This window comes from Anser cygnoides, chromosome 3 (genome assembly GCF_040182565.1).
Source record: "Anser cygnoides isolate HZ-2024a breed goose chromosome 3, Taihu_goose_T2T_genome, whole genome shotgun sequence".
Lineage (NCBI taxonomy): Eukaryota > Metazoa > Chordata > Aves > Anseriformes > Anatidae > Anser > Anser cygnoides.
The window spans coordinates 72,680,298-72,702,346 of record NC_089875.1 but is presented as its reverse complement, the minus strand read 5'-3'; the positions used below and the strand labels follow the sequence as shown (position 1 = coordinate 72,702,346).

The window sequence follows — 22,049 nt, the reverse complement described above, 5'->3', positions numbered from 1 at the left end:
ATTTCTAAACTTTTTATTGAGCACTCTCATTTCTAATCCAAGTAAGAAGCATCACGTGGTTGGACTGTGCTGCAGATAGAAAACCTGGATGAAAACCAATCTGATTTCCAAGTAGCAGAAGAAACTTTTTTCCTTCTTTGGTTTGAACATACCTTATCTGAATGTTTTGCTGGTCTGTCATCTGACATTTTGCTTTCAGGTGAAGTGGCTTTTTAGGACAGGTGTGTGTGTGTGTGTGCGCAGCTGGTGTGTGTACGTATTTTCACATGTGTCCCCCTGTGTCTTTTCTTTGGATAAACCTCTCAAGTCTTACCAATTTTCATGCTGTAGGTTAATATTTTTTTTTCTGTGGCATTGTCTAATTTTTCTATGTTCTTTTGCAAGATGGAGAAGAAAGGTACTGTGTGTCATACTCCAGATGAGGCTTTGCTGTCTTATGGCGTAAGTCATGTTGTGATGGCATTGCGCTATCTATTTTGCATTATTGATATAACCTAATGTTGGCTGCTTTTTGTCAATACGTGCATGTAGCGCAGTTCAGATAGCTGGCTTTGAAGCTTTCCACTATGTATTGCCCCTTCATTTTCAAATTTGTTTTGGTTAATTGGTCCCAGTAGTCTGCTCAGTTTCTTCTTATTCATCCATTTTGGCCAGTGTTCTTTGATGTTCCTCAAATCCCTTCCTGATTTTAAGCTAGTCTAAATAACTGTTGTCTAAAGAGGAAGTTAGCAAATTGTATGTTTATTAATAGACCCTCTTGCTAGACTCAGCAAGATGCACCAGTGTTGTTTGCCTAACCATAATGGTAATTTTTGTCTTTTAACTTAGTCTGCTTTGCCTCCAGACACTAGTTTCCTGGTAGTATTCAGTCTTGTTTCTTATTATTTGATTTCTTTAGCCTCTTGTGACGCAGCGTTGTTAAAGGTTCACTTGAAGTTTAAATGTTATCGGGCTCCTTTCCTTTTATTTACCTACTTGGTCTGCATGCTGAAATGTGATTGACCATTCTCAAACTGTATTATAGCACACCTCTAAATTTGTATACTTTTTTATGCAGTTTGGGCTAATTTGGTAACTTCAGGTAATGACAAAATGGCCAAGGTTGGAAAGGACCTCTAGAAATTGTTTACCACAGCTACTGCACTTGCAGCTGTGTCTACCACAGCATGGTGCTCAGGACCGTGCCTGGTTGGGTTTTGACCATCTCCAAGGATGGAGACTCCACAGCCTCCATGGGCAACTTTTTCCAGTGTTTGACCACCGTCACAGTAAAGATTTTTCTTATGTTTCAACGGGATTTCCCGTATTTCAGTTCATGACCATTCCCTCTTGTCCTTCCACTGAATACCACTGTGTAGAGTTTGGCTCAATCTTCTTCCAGTTCCTCCCTTCAGGTATGCACGCTGGCCCCATATCCCTTCGTGAGGATTTTCTTCCCAGCCTAACCACCCCTGGCTCTGTGTCTCACTGTGCATCAGACGTTCCTTGGCCATCACAGCTCTTTGCCGGATTCTCCCTAACTTGCACTGTCTGCCCGCTGTTCCTTCAGTGTGGTTGCAGGTTCGGACTCCTGAAGCTGCAGGGTCATGGAGAAGGCCCAGTCAGTCCCTGCCATCTCCGACACTGTGCCATGTGTTGAGGTTCTCACGTTTCCTTCATGTGGTGAGATGCTCAGTTCCACCAGCGGTCCCTCTGCTGCTCCCTTGGTGAGGGGTCCAGTCCTGCAGTGCTGCGTCTTCCCTCGGCAGCTCTGTCTGGGCAGAGACCCACTGTGTTGAGGGGCAATCACTCCGCTGGTGGCTGCGCCTCGTGGCACTGCCGCTGCTCCCCTAGAGCTCTGCTCTAGGCCATCACCTTTCCTTGTGTGAGGGTCCAGAAGCTGTGTGAAACTTAGTGTTTCCTAACCTTCATACAGAAGTTTGCTATTCAAAGAGGAGCATGAAGGAAATCTTAACTGAGGAACAGGGTGGTGGGTTCAGATTTAGCTGCGGAATAATTGTTCTACTGTTGGAAGCTTAATCTCTATTTCAGTTCCTCATTTCTAGTGTGCTGTGGCTTAGTTTATTAATACAGATAAAACACTTGGATGGAAATAGGTAAAAGTATTTGATCAGTCATGTGAAAGTGTTTTTGGTTTGCTAAACATTAATAAAATTTGATGGTCAGAATTGTTGATATTCTCTTGCTGTTTACTTTCAAAAAACATGATGTAATGTCACGGTGAAGAAGGGAAGGGTTTGTCAGTCTGGGTTACAGATAACTTTTAATAACAACTTTTAATAAAATCCCACCCCTCAAAAATCATGTTCTGTAACAAAATATTCATAAAACTGTTTCTTAGACTAGTTTGTGTTACTAGGGAAAATAAGGACTTTCAATTAACACTCATTACGTTTAGCAAGCCGTTGCCCAATTTAAAATCGTTTCTGCTGCATGAACTGTAAGGAAGGAGATGGATTGATGACTTGCAGCCAAGCTGATGTGGCACTCTGATGATAAAACTGACTTATTTTAGAACTGCTGCTGCGGTAGAAGGAATAACGTAGATTTTTTGTCATAGATCTTTTACAAATTTTTAATCTTTTGTTTTGTGAACACACATGGTTAAAGCAGCCGCAGCCTATTGCAGTTGAATCTCCAGCAAATGTATACAGAAAGGATAACGCTATGAGAAAACATTCCCTTGTGATCTTACATTCTGTTTTACTTCCATAAATCTAATTTATTAGATAATAGGCGCTCTGTTTTATATCCCGCCTTTAATTTTCATGGGAACTGGATAGGAATGACTTGTTGCAATAGCTAAGTTAGAGTAGCAGCTCTTTAGCAAGGATGGGACCAATTTAAAAATCATCAGTATTAGTTCCCACACATGGGAAGAGACTACTGGGATGTTGACGCCAGCCTCTTGCTGTTATTAGCAGCACGTCTCTGATGCCATGGAGCGCTGTCTCCCTTAGGTGGACTTGGACCGCAAGTTGTAAAGCAAGTTTCTTGTTGCCTTGTGGCTGTCATAAGCAGGACTAGTGAACTTTCTTGCTAACTATTTTTTGCAGTGTGCTTATGTTCAGTAGGGTTGAGTTTGAAGTATGTACATGCCCAAAGTACTCCAGGGTATGTTTTTTCCTTTTGCATTATTAAGAATGTTTATGTGAGGAACAATAAGTAATTTAAAGCACATTAGCTCATTGTTTATTATTATTTGAATTTCTAACTAGCGGTGCTCTTGCAAATCACTTGTAAAGCGGGCAGTAGAGTTTCTGTCTCATGGTTTGAATTTTAGTCATTTAATACAAGACGCTTCACTAATAAAGATCCAAATAGAAAATGCAACTGGATAAGTACCTTAAAAATCTTTCTATTTCATTGTAAAGAAGTTTGGAGACAGATTTATAAAATACTTAGTCATCTTTACTCCTTCTATTTTATCAATGCAGTAACTATGAGCATGGGTAAAACTCCATGGTGGAGCATCCCAAATAAACTGGGATCTTTAAGCTTTCTGCTTCTGCAGCCTAGAAGGAAAGATCATTCCATTCCTTTGGAACAAAGCACAGCTTTGATAATTGCAAGTTCATTATATGATGACAAAGAACACTGTTTTTGTGTACAAGGTAGGAAAGCTGCTCTGCTGCAAAACACCATTTCTCAACTGTAACACCAAAAAAAGGTTTCTTCTAGTGAGAGAAATCCTCATTTGAGCTCTGACTGAGTATTGCGCTGAGTGCTTATGAGCCAAAGATTCCAAGGAAAAAAAAGCAAAGGAACATTAATATTCATTAAAGACTGATCTGTAGTGAATATTTAGATGGGCCTTATCGTCAGAGGCTTTTGTCTGTGCTCTCTGGTATTGGCATGGCAGAGCTCTGCTGTCCTTGGAGTGACTGTTGTGAATCTGCATTGTTTATTTTCTACATCCAGACATCTACGATCCAGATGTCTCTTAAAGAGCTTCTTAGTTTGCTCTGGACTGGAGTCAGCGTGGCAGCTAAGTAGTATATAGGATAAACAATTTTACAACAAAAATCTTGGTATAAAGGAGAAACTGATTTCATATGCCCCAGGAGGCCTGTAAATTCTATTGAAAACATCAGGAGTCTGACTGTTTTTGGGCTGTACAGTCAGGGCTTACTTATAACACAGGATCGTGTTGCTGCCTAATTAAATATGCTGGGAGAACAATTAAAAAGTGACGGCATCAAATAATATTGCAGTTTAGTTCAAAGTGGGATTAGAAGAATCTCAATAAGCTAAGTGAGACTGAAAGACTACTCGTTGCCATGATTAGTGTGTACTATGCTAGTTTCAGTGTGGTTTGAGCCGGTTAGTGACACCAGCTGCTATCTAATGCTGTTTTTCTTCTCCTGAAAAGAAGAAGGTGTGGTAAATGGTGCTTTACCTAGAAATGATACTAACATCCAAAGCAAGTGACACTGAAATCAAGAGCGTGAACTATGGTGCGTATTTTGAACATGTCAGTGGTATGTATCATGGTTCAGAGTAACAATCTTCCCAGAAGGTCGATTTAATGTGCCTATATTTTTCCCCAAATGCTGAATATATAACTTAGAATGACTTTTAGGTTCTGTTTCAATTTATTTGTGAAAACACTGCCTGTGGCCCCTTGAGCTCATTTGTTTGAGGTGTCACGTGACAGAACTGAAGAAAATTGATTTTAAGAAAGCATTTATGGTTTGGGCACACAAAAAGCAAATTGAAATTGCCCCTTATTCCTTTGTACCTTTGAGTTATTTCCGATCTTTGAAGTATTTATGTAGCTTAGGCTCTTGAAAACCCAACATAGCATTCCAAACTTGAAAGAAATTAAAACTATCAGCTTATAATTTCTGACACAGCTGGGTGCAGGCAGTGATCTAGAAAATTAAATCAGCATTAGGAAGCTGTCTGGAAGCTTAAATGTGCAAGCTTGAGATGAGTTTTCTAATCCTATCAGAGTAACCCTAATTTTTACAAATCGAAGCATGGAGCATTAGCAGTTTTCTCACCCCTGTACGTATCAAAATCTTTTGTTCATAGTGCAGCAGTTTAATGAACCTATTTAGTTTCATGCAGTGAAATCACCGACTCTTGAAGGTGTGCACCGAGTGGGGAGGGAGTCAATGACAGAACGGGGCAGCTTAGTGGGACGGCTGGAGCAGTACTGCACAAAATTGATAGGGACAGCGTTACTCTTTGTATCCACAGAAGTTTATTCAGTGTGACCTAACTCTGGTGTTCAATTTTTTATTACTTTTTCTAATAGTAGCTACTCTCATTTTTTTGTTTAAAGTCATTTCATAATTGTAAAGCCTTTATCCTTTGAAACTCTAAGTAATGAATTTCAGTTCAGTAAGTCATGTATATTACGAATGTTTTGTGGCAAAAAGCAGTACTGTGGGATGTTAGAGCTAGCCTCTAGGCTGGTCTCTGATTTAAGGAGTATAGGTTTAAAGGTATTAAGTTTCATTTTCACCCTCAGCAGTTATTTCTGGCATGTGCTAAAATCATAAATAGATAAACTATATATAGTTATTCCCCTCCTTGCTTTTCTTTTTCCTGGTTTTATTTGGATCACTATGGGACTGTTGAAGCCAATGTGACTGTCTGAGGGCTGAAGTACGTTCTGAAAGTCAGAACTGGGGTGCAGTTGGAGCCTTCCTAAATGGTGCTGCTGCCAAATAATTCAGTGGTGTTTGGCATCACATTCTACCAGTACTGTGTGCACTGCTTGTATCAGTGTTTTTTCCTTTTGCCTTATTCTGCTTGCCTGTTTTGCTGTGTTGAAATGCAGGGCAACATGGACACTTTCAGGCAGCACTGCAAAATGAGTGATATTTCTCCAGGAGAGACCTGCGAAGGTGCGGATTCAGCTCACAGTGTATAGTTGATGGAGATCCAGTTGTATGTTCAATGGGATCCAGGGAGTTGCTCAGCTGGCCAGGTGCAGGCCTCTGCTTCAGGGTGGGCTGATCTACTCTGCAGGTTACCCTACATGTGCTGACTAGATCTCTACTGACTTGAGTGGGAGTTCTGACTCCTCGCTCACACAGACACCTGCAATTGGATGCTTTAAGGTGGAAGTTGACTCCCACTCAATGTCCTGTGTCTCATCTGAGCATTTCATATTTGTTGGTGGGCACAACAAAAACGTCATGCGTTTACACGAGTACCTGTTCCATCTGTACAGTCTTAGCTCTGACAGTAACAGAACCCATACTCCCTGACATTCACACCATTTCAAGCTAGTAGAGATCACAAACTCAGTTAGTTGGATCTTTAGGGTTTCTGTTGTCAGAATTATCTTCCATTTTAAAGGTTTATCAGAGCCTGTCAGGATCATACAGCAAACAACACCCATAGAACTGTGTGATGCCCCACGTGTAGCTAGTAATTTAGCTGTATTCCATGGCTTGTCTTCCGTGTGATTTCTGAGCTTCAGCCTCTAATGTGGTTTCTTAAAGTGCAAAGTTAAGCTATACAGAAGAAAAATCAGTATAAATACCTCAAGAAAGACGAAGCAGTTTATTTGCCTAACATTGGTAGAGCTCTAAAGCACGTTCTCAGAGGAAGGTGTAGCTGTTCCGTGTGATTTTCTTATCTGTAACCTCTTGGCTTCCAGTTTTGATGTTGGCAGGATTACAGGGTCCCAGCTATACATAACAGACTGGTGCTGCCCGTCTTCTGTGTCCTGGCTCTGGAGAGTGAGTGCATGCATGCTGAGCCCCGGATTTGGTAGGAGCTGAAAACTGGAAATTGCTGCCTCTCTGAAACTACTGCTCTTCAAGCTGTCATGGCAGGGCATAATGCTTTGCCACAGTATCTGGGAGACGCCACTTGGCGCCTGCCAGTCACTAATTTTTTAATTGTTAAAATATTGGCTGGGCTAGTATGCCATTTGACACTTCTGGTCATGTGTCTACCTTATGAAGATGACTACCTGTAAATGAAGTTTGGAGGTTTTCTAGGTAAAAAGCAAACAATAAGCAAATACATTACCAGAATGCTTCCACTTGTTTTCTTATTCTAAGGAAAAGACTTTAGACAGTATTCTAACAAGTAAAACTTGAAAGTATTCATCTTTTAACATAGAACTTGTAGATACTTTTGGATTATATTGGTATTACAGGTTAGATAGTAGAACAACAATTGAAAAACTGAGCTTAAAGCCTAAATATTAGACATGCTGATCTCTTGATTTAAAAAGTCCCGATTGTTTCACATTAGCAGTCTCATTTTTAAATAAGCTAATGCATACTAAGTGTTTTAAAAAATCATTTATTTGACTTGTGTTATACTTTCTTGTTCTGTAATGCTTTCAGTGTCTATGAAAGTAGATCAGTTGATACAAAAATAGATCATTGGAATAGTGTGCTGTGTTTTGGCTTAAGCAGGTGTGAGCAACTAGTGTTGCTCCCAAGTTGCTGCATGCAAATGAAGGCCCCCTTCTTTCTTTTCTTAAAACTTTCTTAAAAATTAGTGTCTCAATCCAGGCTTTTCCCCCTTCCAGATACTGAGCAGCATCTGGAAAGGTCAGTGCTGCCCAATTAGAAAATGCCTAGAGGAGTATTTTAGTGTTTTATCTTCCTGAACTTGTTTACTTCTCTTAAGTAAAAATGTTATCTAGCCAATTCATTTCTTAAGAATTTGTTGTTGTTGTTTTGGTCTTCAGCAGCAAGATGTAGGGGCTCTGACTTCCTGTGCGTATGGGTGCTCTCAATACTTTGCTGATGCAAATAGCCACTGTGAAGCACAGCTTTCTACAGTTCCTGTAGCTGACTTGTTTGCAACTTGTTGCTTTTCCTGGCACTCAAACCAGAAGAGAAATGCAGGAAAATGAGATTACTCCTCTGTTATTTTACTAGGCTTGCTATTATTTTTACTACATCTATTTTTGCATTCCTTTTATTAAATGAGGTAAAATGGTTTTCCATTTTCAATCGGAAAGAGGGAAAGGTAAAAGTAACTCTTTAATCCAATTAATGTATTTTCCTGCTTTGATTCATTGTAATGACTTTGAGCATCTGGTAGCAATGAGCATGAACTGCTTAAAGTCATGGAAAACCAATCCCCATTATTTCTGCTCATTGAAGAGAATAAATGAATTACCAAACACTAATCTTTGGATAATTGCTCTATAAGCAGGACATCTTAGCTCTTAGAGAAATTACTTTTGTAAGTTTATAGAACTGTCAGAACTAGTGAACTATTAAAAAAGGTTAACAATAGATGAGTAAAAGCTGGCGTTTCTTTTTTATTCGTAATTATTGCAGTTGAACCTTTTGGGATATGTATAAGGAGATATATACTTATTGATCAAAATTGAACTGAAGATGGAAATTTCTGTGGACATTTCTGACAGCAAAAAGCTAGAACATATGTGGAATAAGGTACAATATGTATTGCTGTTGTATGACCAGACCGTTTGGGGTTTGGAGTTACTCTTGTTCACATTGGGTTGATCTTCAGACATGAAAGAGGTACGTGCTTTTTAGCTTTGGCTTTAGACAGCCTAGCCTGTGACATTATGTCACGTATGTAGTTTTCCTGATTCTCCCTTATTCAACATAACATAGGTGGGTTAGTTTTCAAAATTCTTTTTGGTCTTGATATCTGGGTGTACTTGTGTTTTGTCTTTTAGATACAGGTACCTGAAAGTCATGTTTCTTGTCGCTGCTGGCTGACACTTCTTTGCCTTTGGAGAGCAGCCTCAGGATCCTAGGAGTCATTACTCACAGCTCCTACACAGTAGCCCAGAGCTGCCTTTACTGCTTGGACCTTGATGGAGTCTTTGTATGTCTAGGAGCAAACTTCTCCCCTCCTCACAGCCACAAAATAATTAGATAAAAGCAAACCTCAAATCCACCTTAAAAAAAAAAAAAAATACTCTATCAGGTCTGCCTGCTGACTTAATTTCTTTCATTTTGCAGGATATTTGCAGGATAATTGAAGAGTAATTTGTACTTCCTGGATCTTTCCAACCCGATGAGTATTTTCTGTCTCTGTAGATTATTGCTATGGAAATTTTATGCCTTTTTTTTGAGGCTATAGAAATCTGTATTTACCTCTGTCGAATTGCTATTCTGCTGTTGATCTTTTCAAATGATACGATATGTTCCTTCTGGTTTTATTACATTGTGTATATTAGGACTTCTATTACATTACATCTTTGATTAAAATTCCACAGGGATTCTGGCAAAGGGATGACAACATCCTGGTTAACTCAGATTAAATACTCTGGAAGTAATTGTCCCATGCAGTATGTTTCTGCCTGTTAATGAGAACTCGACGTCTTTCCTGTAGACAGTCTTTTCATTGTGGGGTCTCTGCTTGAGACTTCCTCAATTTGGAGAATTCAGTTTTATTTGATCTCCTTTCACTTATTTTAATTACTGTCAAAATATCAGGATATAACAGACCTAACATGTACACTGTTATTAATATTCTGGAAGGACAAAGTGATCCCAGTAAGTCATGCTTTACTTCCATTTTGAGTTGTTGCAGAATTTCATGCTAGTATTGCTGTAAATTCATTTTCCAAGCCCCATTATGAATAGTAGGGGGAAAAACGTTCAATATTGACAAGACTTCTTGATGCACAAACAAGTTTAACCAGTTAACGACATGCTTCTTTACCCCTAGGGACTATATCCTCCACAATTCTAAACACAGTCCAGTTGAGATATCCCATTAGTGCTGAAGGTCTGTCTGGCTGTGCTTTTAAAACCACTTTTCCTTAGACCCAGCCATGCTCAGACCCTCAGTTGGGTGGATGGGTGTTACAGCTGTTTTTAGCTAGCACACTAAGAAACAGAGTGTGTGTGTGTGCATATTTGTCTCTCCTGAGGCATGTTATAGCAGGCACTTGCACTCCCCTCCCCGGGAGCAAAGGGTGCTAATGGCCCTGCATGCCTCCCAAAGGCTATTGAGAATGCTTGTGGTGAGCAGAAGAGGGCACAGAGGCTTTGGGAGCACTCCTCGAGAGTCAACGATCCACAGCTTGATACAGACAAAGTATGCAGGGTTGCATGTTGCAGATACTAGCTGTAAGTACATTATGTCTTTATTTGGAATACACAAACATAAAACTGCTTCTTGCACACAGGAACTTCTGTTTCTGAATACGCGCACAGACACTTCTAGGAAGGTGTAAAAGCAGAGTCAAATACAGCCTCCTATTTTCAGATTCCTGTTTCTGCCATGACACATCTCTGGTGTTTTGTTCATAAAACCTGTAGACAGTGGAAACCTGATCATTAAGAGGTCAGGCATTGTATTTTCCATTACAGATATGAATTTTGATGTTAGTATTGGTTAGCATGATTGATTAATGAAAACAAATCTAATTCAAGACTGACTTGAGTAGACATACCTGTGCATTTTGTCCACTTCATGTGTTTTGAAATCTATGGGTCTCCTGCACCACATACTTGCAATTGTCACGTGCAAAACAGAAAACACCCCCAATATTTTCCTTGAGTGGTTTAACATTTTTCTTTTGTGGACCACAGCTAATAGAAACTTGTTTGATTTGATATTTCCTAGTTTCTTTTTATTGCTATTTTTTTGCTGACCAAGCAAACTTGGAGATGGTTAGAATTGCTTTATACCTTTCTTGCACACATGTAAGAATGATCCTGGTGGCTATAAAACAACATGGCTCAACTTCTGAATTACACGAAGTTGGTGTACACAAAGGAATTTATACATATGTATAGAATTTAAGAATTTTGCAAGTTTTGTTTTTAATAAGCAAAAATACTTTTATGGCAGAACAGAGCAATTGTTCTGCGCCATGGGTATAAATATAGGTCCTGAAATTGCAGTTTTTGATATAAAGTAGCTACTTTCATTGTCAGAATGGACTGAAGTTTACAAATGATACTAAACATGGAACAGTATAAATGAGTCTGCTATTCTTGTTGATGCTGGGCTTTGCTTTCCAAGTTCTTTCTGTAGTTACAAAGGTGAAGTTTTATTGGGTACACATACTGTTTGATGAACAGTTTGTTGATTCATCTTTACCATAGCTATCTTAGCTTCCTGGTGGTATATTGGATGGATGTTTTGCCTTTTAATACATTCTGGGTTTTTGTTTAGAGACGAGGAATTCTATCAAATTTTAAAAATCAAGAACTCCTTTCGTGCAACTGTTAATATTAATATCAATACTAATTCAATAACTTTTATATTACTGTGCAGGGCAGAAGTCAGATTCCTGGGAAGAACTCTCATTCATGTGCTCTGAGGCTTCCATGTCCTTCCGTGTTAAAATGTTTGAGACAAAACCTGTCTCATCCAGAGTTTAACTTTTGAATGTAAACTGAGAACACCGAATCATAATAAGAGTTGGTAATGTTTAGTTTGGACACAAGTGGTCATGTCCATCCCTGACCATGTGATTTGCCATTTTTCTTGAAGGGCCTTGAATTGTCGTGATTAATGAGTAGTTAAATTCTACCAGTGTGCTTGGTGGCATCGCTGTGGTTGAGAAACAAATGGTTTTAAACCCGATTATAAAGGTTTTTATATAATTGAGTTAAACTTTTTGTTTTCAAGTTAGCATTTTCAGTAGTATGAGAACTCATCCATAGAGAACCAGAAGCTACTGACAAAAATGTAAATCAACTATGTAATTTGCTGGCAGATTAGATGATTAAAATCAGTGTTTTGTTTAGTTATCAGCTTGAGCCACTTGGGAGCAAACCTCTGGAGTGAACTATAGAATGTTTCAGACATAACTGAAATGTCAAAAAAAACACAGTTGTTTTTGTTTGTATTTGGTAGCTATGGAGAAGAGAGCCTCACTGCATGGAAACATTCCACTAACTCAATTTATAATGCTGTGCTTGCATGGAGCCTCCAGCTAATTGCCAGGAAGATCTGTGATCTTTCCTTGCAAGTGTCCTGGCAGCTCATCTTAGAGGAAATAGTCCTGTTTCACTCAGTCTTGTGCTGTCGTCTGTATTCATAGAATCATAGGATAATTAAGCCTGGATAGGGTCTCTGGAGACCATCTTGTTCAACCCCCAACTCAGAGAGCGAGTCCAGTCAGGTCAGATCACTTGGGGCCTCATCCAGTTGAGTTTGCAGAGGTTCCACTGTGGCTCCGGGCAGCACATTCCAGTGTCTGACTGCCCTTCTGGTGAGAAATCCCATGTTTTGTCATGTCTCCTGCCTCTTGGTCTTTTGCTGTGCTCCTTGGAAAAGAGTCTGGTTCTGTTTTCTCTGTCCTTTAGGTAGTTGTAGACCGCAGTAAGATCTGCACTGCTTACAACCGTAGGCAAGTCATTGCAAGGATGAACAAAACTCAGTTCTCCCAACCTTTCTTAATATATCAAATGGCCCAGTCCCTGGTTGTGTTGGTGGCCTTCTGCTGCACTCTCTCCAATATGTCACTGTCGTTTTTTGTTCTGGGAAGTAGAAAACCCATCACAAGTCCAGATGCAGCACTATGAAAGAAGCATGCCCACTTCCCTCAACCTCCTGGCATTGCTTGAGCTAATGCAGAACATGTTTTTTTTGTTGTTGCTGAAAGCCATACTGCTGAATCAGATTCCACTCGTGTCCATGAAGTCCCCTATGTCTCTTTTTGCAAGTCTGATTTCTAAACAATCTGCTTGCAGCTTGTACTGGTTCCTGTTTTTTTTTCCATCCCAGGAGCAGGACTTTACTTCTGCCTTTGAACTCATTGTGGTTTCCTCTTGGCTTGTTTCTCAGCCTGTTAAGGTTCCTGCTCGTAGCAGCCCTGTCCTTCAGCATGTCATTCACTCCTTCCAATATGGTGGTGTCCCAACTCAGTGCGTACAAAGTCTCTTTTCATCTGTATTCTCTCTTGTAAAACAATTACTGGTACACAGCAATGAAAGAAACTATAACGCTACATATTGTGTGACTGGATCGTGCACAAGCAAATGGAATAACATGAAAATAATAGGTCACACTTCAAATTGATGTAAGCCAGTGTTCTTTATCCAATACCAGTAAGTAATAGATACTTAGGAAGCTTAAAAAGTATTCCTTCCTGTTGTATACTTTCTTCCCTTTGGCAAGTCAGCTTTAGGACTTGGCAAGACAGAGAAGCCCACCCTATATCAATTGATTTTTTTCAAAGACACTTAATACCTTCTGGACTTCAGAATACTCATTTGTAGTGGATACACAGCTGAAATGTTTCTCTACATACTTTATATTTCCTTGTGTTCTAAATGTGCTTTCTGAAAACTGTGGGAGTCCCATACCGTTTGTATGCTTTATGAGAAATAAATAAAAGTTAATATTTACTCATATCCATTCTCTGTGTGTATGTAAGTATGTGTGTGTGGTGTGCATGTATATGTCAAATAGAATAAACATCTTACTGCGATCACCTGAGTTTTCTGTTCCAAAGTGAGGAGTTCTGTCACTTTAGCCTTGATTTTTTTAATATACCAAACAGCAAGGGGACTCACATTTTCTGGATGTTGCTGGTAAGTGCTCTCTGTATGCTAACGTGACCTCTTCTTGTTAAGCCAGTTAATACTTCAGAAGGCTTTTTCTCTAATCTTATGGAAAATTTCTTTTTATAAGAACATTTTGTGATGGATGAATCTTTTGATAGCTGTAAAAAAAAAAAAATTACACAATTAACACTAGACCAATTTTGAATGGCATGTTTACTTTAGTATATCCAAATAATTCTCAATGACTGGAGATACCTAACCACTTTAAAAATATTTTTATTCAAAAAAAGTTTAATCACAATTCATTACTCACAATTCGTGATTGATGCATGATACATATTTAAATATCTTTTAGATATTCAAAAGCTCATGGTATTTGTTTATCTACTTCGAAGAATCCTTTCATCAGAGGAGGTGAATTTAGTATGGTGAAGAAAGAATAAAAATTAGATGGGGGGAGAAAATCTTTCTGAAAGAAGAACAAAAAAGAAAGTTTGTACAAGGAATACAAGAAAGAACAAGATAATTTTGCTTTTAAGTTTTATTCTAGTTTCTTAAAATGCGGAAAACATACTTAACACATGACTTCTCAAATTGTTTACTGAAATGCCTTTTTTCATCTAGAAGGATTAGTTTCTAAAACAATTCTTAATACCATTTCTGCTTGGTAAAGATGTGATGTATTCTTCTGAAACAAGAATAAGAAGTCTTTCCCTTATCACCTTTTTTTTGATAAAACTTATTTTATCTGGCTTTATTAAAACTCTGAAAAGAATAATTATTCTTCATGAACCTCCTACCAGCCTGCACCTAGAAGGATCTTTAGCTCTGATTTGGAGGAAAACTACTATTTATGGTCACCATTCTTGAAGTGTATGGCTTTTCTTTTGTCTGGGCAGGATTACACGGAGATATTATTTGGCTGGAGGGGGGGTGGTGGGGTTAAGGGAGGAAGGTACTCTTGTCTTCCTTGCAGATTTATAAAGAAGGAAGAGGCAAATCTCTTTGACAGTAGTCCTCCTGAGTATGAGAAACTTCAGTGAATTTGATCTCTGGTTTCTAAGAGGCTGTCTCTAGTTTCATTTGCCAAAGGAAGATAAATACTCATTAACTTTCTGGGTTTGAGTGTTTTTATTTTCAAACTTATGTAATTTCTCATATTTAGTCCGTGATAAATACTCAAGAGTAATCTGGTTGTAGAACTACTGGAATACTTTTTCATTACTGGATATGTTGGTAAGGACGGGGGGGGGAAAAGTCACTTCAGAGCTCCTGAAAGTAATAGCATTGCCTCAAGCTAAGCATGGTGTTGGCAGGAGCTGTGCAAATTTCTTTGTGTAGTTTTTGCCAAAGAACCTCTTTCTTGACCTGAAATATCCCTGCTGTTTCCAGCTGTGAGCTTCATGAACAAACAGTGTGAATTTTGACAAGATGATAATTATTCATGCAGAATAATTTATTAGATCACATTCTTGTCCTAATCATGTTCTGTTTTTTAATAAGTTTTACTTTGTTTTCACTTGTTTTCTAATAAGTCTTCCTCTTTTTAGCTGATTTCATTGGGTTGACTAGGTAGTCCTAAAAAATGACCGAAGGATGCATGTTGCTAGGGATGTTGCTTTGTCTAGCTTAAATGGAAGGCACCACTTATAAGTTCCTGTCTGAGAGTACACTACATGATTGTATTGGTAGTTGTCTGAATTGGTCTTTAAGTTGTGAGGTTTGTAAGCCAGGAGTACTCGGTGAAAATTAAACGGGAGCCATAAAAGAATGTTGAAGTGGTTTGACATTTAAATTCTCATCTTTTTTAACCACAACAAACTAGTGTTAGATGCTACTAAGGAAAGCAGCAATTTTTCCTGCAACCAAATCTTCTTCACAGCCAAATAGTGGGAAATCTTGAGTCAGAAATAAAATGGTTTGTACTAAGTTTAGAGTATGTGATGCCTTAATGCCTGGATTAAAGTGGATAAATGGTGTGGATTATTCCCTTTGCTGTGGTATCATTTTTTTCTCTTACCTATCCCGTTACTCCCACGGAATTTGTGTGGCACATAATGTAGCAAAGCTCACTGTGATCTGTTAGAGGATGGGGAGTTGACTTTTTAATTTAAAAACAAAACAAAACCCGACTATCCTACACTCACACAGTCGTACCTACATATTCAGGAGCATCACACCACATGTCTACAAGTAGCAGGCAGGCCACACAGTTGCATGTGTCAAAGTGGTCTGGTCAGAAATCCTTGGAATGAAGTGAGGGATGAGAGATGCTATCAAATACTTGTCCTCTGGGTGGTTCTTAGGTCAGCAGCTGTATGCTAAATTTGGATGTGGCTTTTGTACCCCATAGGAGCTGTTAGTGGTGAGGATCTGTCCTATTCCACCTCTGTGAGTCATTAACTGTCTTTTGTCTCCTGTTGGCCGTTTTACAGCTCCAGAGCTGTTGTACTGTCATCTCTCAACAATTTAAGTCTATGGTTTGTCCTTTGTTTTAGTGTAAATGTGGTCCTTGTTTTTACCAATTTGTGTACTTTGAGGAGCTGGTATGTAGACCTACTGTGTCCTTTGATCTGTTTATCTAGGTATCATCAGTGCATAATGTGCTTAAGGCCATTCTGACATTCTTTCTGGAGCTTCCACACTCAGGCATTCCCAATTCATTGTCCAATCGTATCAGCCTTAATGTTTTCATCACGTAATTTTTTTTATGGTTCTATAAAACAGGGGCTGCAAATACCTGTCAGTTTCACACCAGCAGCCCCTAATCTGGTATTACTCTGTAAACCACCAAAGTATGTTTATCAGACCTATTGTCTGATGTATTAAAGTTACTCAGTGTTTATTAACTTAGTATCTGCTATGGGGCTCTAGTTCCTCCCCCCCCATCTTTGTTCCTATTCTGTTGGCTAGAAAGTCATGCCTTTTTTCCTCTTTGTCTTCCTTTTCCATCTTGTCAATGCCAGAGGAAACATAGGATTTTGCTGTCACAGCTTTAGCTCTTTGGGCTTATCAGTTTAATCCTTTTCTTATTCTTGGTATTTCAGACTGTCTTGTTCATGCATGCAGATTTCTTCATCTCCAAATCCTATTAACTTGCCCGATACTTTGCAGTTTCTCTGTGCCTTAGGCTCCTCATCAGTTTTTACTTGTGGGTTGACTCATTCCTTGCACAGTGAGCCTTTGTGCCACAAAGAACATACCCAACATACCCAAAGAACAGCCACCACCTGGTGATGGAGTGCCATGGGACTGAGTAGGGTGGTTGTCATTCCTTCTGATTTCACCTGTTCTTGGCACTCCGTACTTGTAACTAAAAAAGAAGCACAAGCAACAGTGCTTTCTGAACTTCAGTGTTACAGGGTGAATTTGAAAGCAAGGCGGCCTTGATAAATTTTGGTTGTATTTGGGCTGGCTGGGGGGTGTTGATTACTAACAAAAGTTTTTCTTTGTGAAGTACTTCAGCTGAAGGAACAGTTGCAGTAAGCTTTATATTTGAGTAAGTTCAGGATATTTGAATAGTAGATACTAAGCTTCTGCTGTCCACAGTTCATGTAGTTCATAATCATAGGATATCATGAATTGTAAGGAACCCACAACCCTCTAAGTCAAACTCCTCACTCCACATACGACCACTCCCCCAGAAAAATCAAACAAATGCCTGAGAGCATTGTCCAAACACTTCCTGAACTCTGTCAGGCTCGGTGCCATGACCACTGCCCTGGGGAGCCTGTCCCAGTGCCTGACCACCCTCTGGGTGCAGACCCTTTCCCTAACCCCCAGCCTGACCCTCCCCTGTCCCAGCTCCACGCCGTTCCCTCGGGTCCTGTCGCTGTCCCCAGAGAGCAGAGCTCAGCGCCTGCCCCTCCGCTCCCCTCGTGAGGGAGCTGCAGGCCGCCATGAGGCCTCCCCTCGGCCTGCTCTGCTCTGGGCTGAGCAAACCAAGGCACCTCAGCTGCTCCTTGTATGTCTTGCCCTCCAGGTCCTTCACTGTCTTTGTTACCCTCCTCTGGACATGCTCTAATAGTTTTATGTCCTTCTTAAATTGTGACACCCCAAACTGCACCCAGTGCTCAAGGTGAGGCTGCATCAGAGCAGAGCAGGACAATCCCTTCCCTTGACCAGCTGCCAGTGTTGTCCCTGATGCACCCCAGGGTACGGTTGGCTCTCCCTGCTGCCAAGGCATGCTGTAGACTCATGTTGTGGGAATAAAAATGTTGTTTTTGCAGAGTTACGTTTTTTAAAAGTAAGGAATGGGGTATTGAGATATGCTTGCAGTGATAAGAAAACTTAGCAGGTGACCTTGTAAAATGCAGACAACCAGACTCCTTAGAACAATTAAGTGAAAATCACGGTGTTAAGTCAAGTCAGATAAGTGAAGAAACATTACCATTTCAAACAGTAAAAAAGTCGAAATATATACAGGCTGGCAACTGAAGGCCATGCATTGTCTGTGAAGCATCAGATAGATTGTGAACCTGGATTACCCACTCAGTGGGGAAACAGGGGAGGGTCCTGTCATCAAAATGTGTATAAACTGTGTTTTGGAACCAGTAGGTGTGCTCCTGCTTGTGGGATGCCTGCCATTGCAATCGCGAATAAATTACTACTACACTGAGATCCTCGCCTGAGCCTGTTACTGGCTACGGAGTGTTTCTCACAATGTTCAACTTGGCATTAACCAGAACCCCGTCTCCTTTTCTGCGGGGCTGCTCTCCACCCTCTCATCCCCCATTCTGCACATACAGCCAGGGTTGCCCTGTCCCAGGTTCAGAATCCGTCTGTTGCTGTTGTTGAACTTCACATGGTCATTGATTGCACAGGTCTCTAATTTGTCCAGATCTCTCTGCAAGGCCTCTATGCCCTTGAGGGAGTCAACAGCTCCTCCTAATTTAGTATCATCGTCAAACTCAATATGCATTCAAGTCCTGCATCCAGATCATTTATAAAAGCATTAAAGAGAGCTGGCACCAAAATGGACCCTTGGGGCATCCCACTAGTGGCTGGCCACCAGCCTGATATGACCCCATTTACTATAATCCTCTGAGCCTCACCCATCAGCCCACTGTTCACCAAATCTACTATATATTTGTCTAGGTGTATGCTGGACATTTTGTCTAGAAGTGTACTTTGAGAAACAGTGTTGAAAGCTTTATGGAAATCCAAAAAGATTACATAAACTAGTTTTTCGTGATCAACTAGATGGGTGACCTCATCAAAGGAAATTAAGTTGGTTAAGCAGGAATTTCCCCTTGTGAGCCCATCTTGGCTGTGACCAATGACCTTCAGGTGTTTTTCAATAACTCATAGAATATTTTTCTCCATAATTTTACCAGGCACTGAAGTGAGACCATAGACCACTACCAAGGTCATCTTTCTTGCCATTCTTGAAAATTGGAACGGTGTTTGCTAGCTTCCGGTCAAATGGGACCTCTTCAGATTCCTCAGATGGTTGAAAAATAATTGAGAGTTCTCATGATGACAATAGCGAGCTCTCTGAGTACTCTGGGATGAATCCCTTTGGGTCCCATAGACTTATATGTATCTAGGTGAGCAGCAAATCCCTCTAAGTTTGAGGTTCCTGGGAGTTTATTGTTCCTGCAGTCATGGTCCTCCAACTCAGGGCACTTGGGATCCCAGAGCTTTAGGACGCAAGTTATACAAGTTAACTACTGTGTAGTCTATTAGACTAAAATTTTTATTTGCAGTCTTACCTGAAAGTTCTTCCAAACTGTACTCACAGACAGGCGTACTATTAATTCATGGTTTTTGATTTTGCCTTTTGATTGTGCCTGCTGGGATCTTTCTTGAGAAAAATATTCCAGTAACTTTTGCCTAATGCCAGTTTACACCACTTTTTGTGATCAAGGTGAAATTATATGCACCAATTTTCCGTATTTCTGATTAGGGATCATAAAGTTTGCTGTCCACTATTTATACGTAAAAGTTATTTAGATATTTGCTATCTTGTTTCTTTCTGGATGCTTTGACTGGTGTAGTTTAGAGCAGCTACTGAGATACTTGGAGATGGGCTCACTATTTCTGTGGTGCGACTGGTAGAAGCCAAGGCATAATTTGGGCTCCCCCTCCTGCTGTTGTCCCTTTTATGGGTGTGCAGATGATAATTTATCACATAACCCAACACTGTACACAAAGACAGCTTGATAGAAAGAGTTCACAATCTGATACCTGCTACGATCAGCAGTGATACCTGCAGCAGGGTGTGCTGTGAGCAATAGAACTAAAGGATGTTGTTCAGAATCTTGCATTTAATACACGTAACAGCACTTTTCCTTGTTCTATTGTCTTTTCCACATTTTCTTTCAGAAGTTGTAACTTATTTGTTGGTGGGGAATAAAAAGCACGTCTTAAGCTTTTTTAGGTCATTGTAAGAGCTTGAAGTTTTTTGTTTTTGTTATAGAAGACCGAAAATCTCTGTATGTAGTATGGCTGTATTCTGTGAAGCGTGAAAGTGTATTTTATATGTTATTTACACTTTATCTGGCAGTGCTTACTGTTTATCATGTAAAAGCATTTCTGTTAGGTTTAGTATTATTTTTATTCCTTTCCTTCCCCTTAAAATCAGAAATAAGAAATTCTGATTTCCTACTCACTCATTCATTTGCAGTTAAGTTCTGACTGCAAAGATGGCAAATTGTTGGTATAATTCTCGTGTGCTGGAATCTAGTGCTCCGGAAATAACATTAAAGTAAGTATGGTTGTAGACATGCTAGTAGGCAAGCTGCTTGCCGCTTAGATTGTAAGCTGATAAAATAAAATTGCACTTAAAATGCTCACTCTTCTAAGAAATTAGAACACAGTGTTAATGGATGGAGATTGATCTTTCAGCAGAAAGACTTAATTTTTTTTTTTTTTTAATACTAATGACTGTTTATTCTATGACATACTATTCTACAATATAACCTGGAAAAACTCTCTGCTGATTATATTACCAGTTCTTGCCATTGACACAACAAAAATAGCTGAGTCACTTCAGGAAAGAGTGTTTCAGATTTGCACAGCTTAAGCACGGCTATTGCAACTGCTATGTAGAGTGGTGGATTTAGGCTTCATCTCAGCAAATAAAGATAAGAATTCTCTAGTGAAGGACTAGGGAGTAAGGCATTGAAACTCCCTGAGGTCATTCAACCCTCATTGGATCTTCAAGGAGATGACTGATTACAACAGTTGTCTTGACTAAATTTTACAGTTCAGAAAGACTTTTATGTCTTAAAGAAGTAATAAACAATGTTTTAATCCAGGACTTCAGAGAAAAAATTCATGCTAGACAGTGTGTGCCTGTGTCTGTTTGCTTATGTCGGGTACAAAGAGTCTTTTTAATGCAGCAACCCAGAAGCCCGAAGAGCGAAAGGCATTGGTGAAAAACGGGGGAGGAAATGAACCAGCAGTATGATTGGCTTACAGCTTTCTGCTGTTGTACATATTTTATGAATAAGAGCTTTGCACTTCAGATATTTTTCAGAATACATCAAAATATTGAGTAAATCCATTGATTTTCTTTTTAAGATAAGATTCTTATCAAGCGGGATTCTTATCAAGCAGAAATTTTAATTCTTTAAAAGAATTTTCAGAAAGTTGTATGTGCTAACCATAACCCTGACTTTGGTTTTTAAGAGCAGGTATCATAGTTTTGGCAAAGGATCATTAATAGGTGGATCCAACGTAAAAGAACAATAAGTAGAAATACTGTTGGAATAGAAAGATGTTTCTTGAGTTAAACAACAAATTTGTTCCAAATACCATTGTTTATATATGCTTTTTGTTTTCTATGTAAAACGTACTTTATTACTCCATTATTTTTTAAACTGGATTTTTGCTATGTAAGATTCTGGAAATACTTTTTTCTTTAGAATTATATATTATTCTATTATATTATAATAAAGAATATTATAATATTCTTTAGAAGTATATTCAGTATTTTTAGAACTGATTAGATGTCTTTCAAGCGTAACCATATTATTTTTGTAGAGCAACATAGCATGATAAAGGAGACCACTTGTGTTGCTTAAAAGTCCCAATATATGTGACAAATGTTGCAGAATAAAATTTACTTTCTATGTTAAGTAAATAGAATTTTAGCTCAAAAGATATAATTGTTTTCTTAAATTTTTAAAACTGATGTAGTTGAATTACTTGCCCATTTGTGTGTATTTTAAATGAAGTTGTTATATTTTGCTATGGAATTAGCTGGTGCTGAGAATGAAATACTGAAGTTGTGTGAAAATGACTATGAAAAAATGAAGTTAATTTTTTGGATAAAAATGCGCATAACCTTTTGCTTTTTCAGTCTGGATATTAGACTAGATGGGACAGATGAAAACTCCAAATCTGCAAACCAACACCTCAGAAAGCTGTAGTTCCTATGTCCTAGCTCTCACAGGTTGAGTTGCAGATGTCAAATGCTACATATGCAGTGAGTCGCATGGATCAGGGATGTGAGTTGTGCTGTATATCTGAGATGAAACTACTTTGTGCAAACTGGCAATTCGTTCAGGTTTTCTGGATGTACAGCATTTGGGTCGCTAGAAAGAAGGTGACTGCTCAAGCAATTGGACATAAAGTTAATGAGAAGCAGTTTAATATCCCAGT

General features: G+C 39.2%; 1 protein-coding gene across 2 annotated transcripts in view; it reads left to right on the top strand.

Annotated features, from left to right (window-relative positions):
* Nucleotides 1-22,049, top strand: part of SLC16A10 (solute carrier family 16 member 10) — a 73,689-nt gene that overhangs the window by 4,360 nt on the left and 47,280 nt on the right. The window contains exon 1 of one of the 2 annotated variants that reach the window (XM_066994422.1): nt 9,324-10,043. The exons of the other annotated variant lie outside the window; for it this stretch is intronic. Coding sequence (XP_066850523.1) covers nt 9,896-10,043 — 148 coding nt within the window. The 5' untranslated portion in view covers nt 9,324-9,895. Of the gene's footprint in view, nt 1-9,323; nt 10,044-22,049 lie in introns of those variants that run through there. 2 annotated transcript variants of the gene reach the window in all.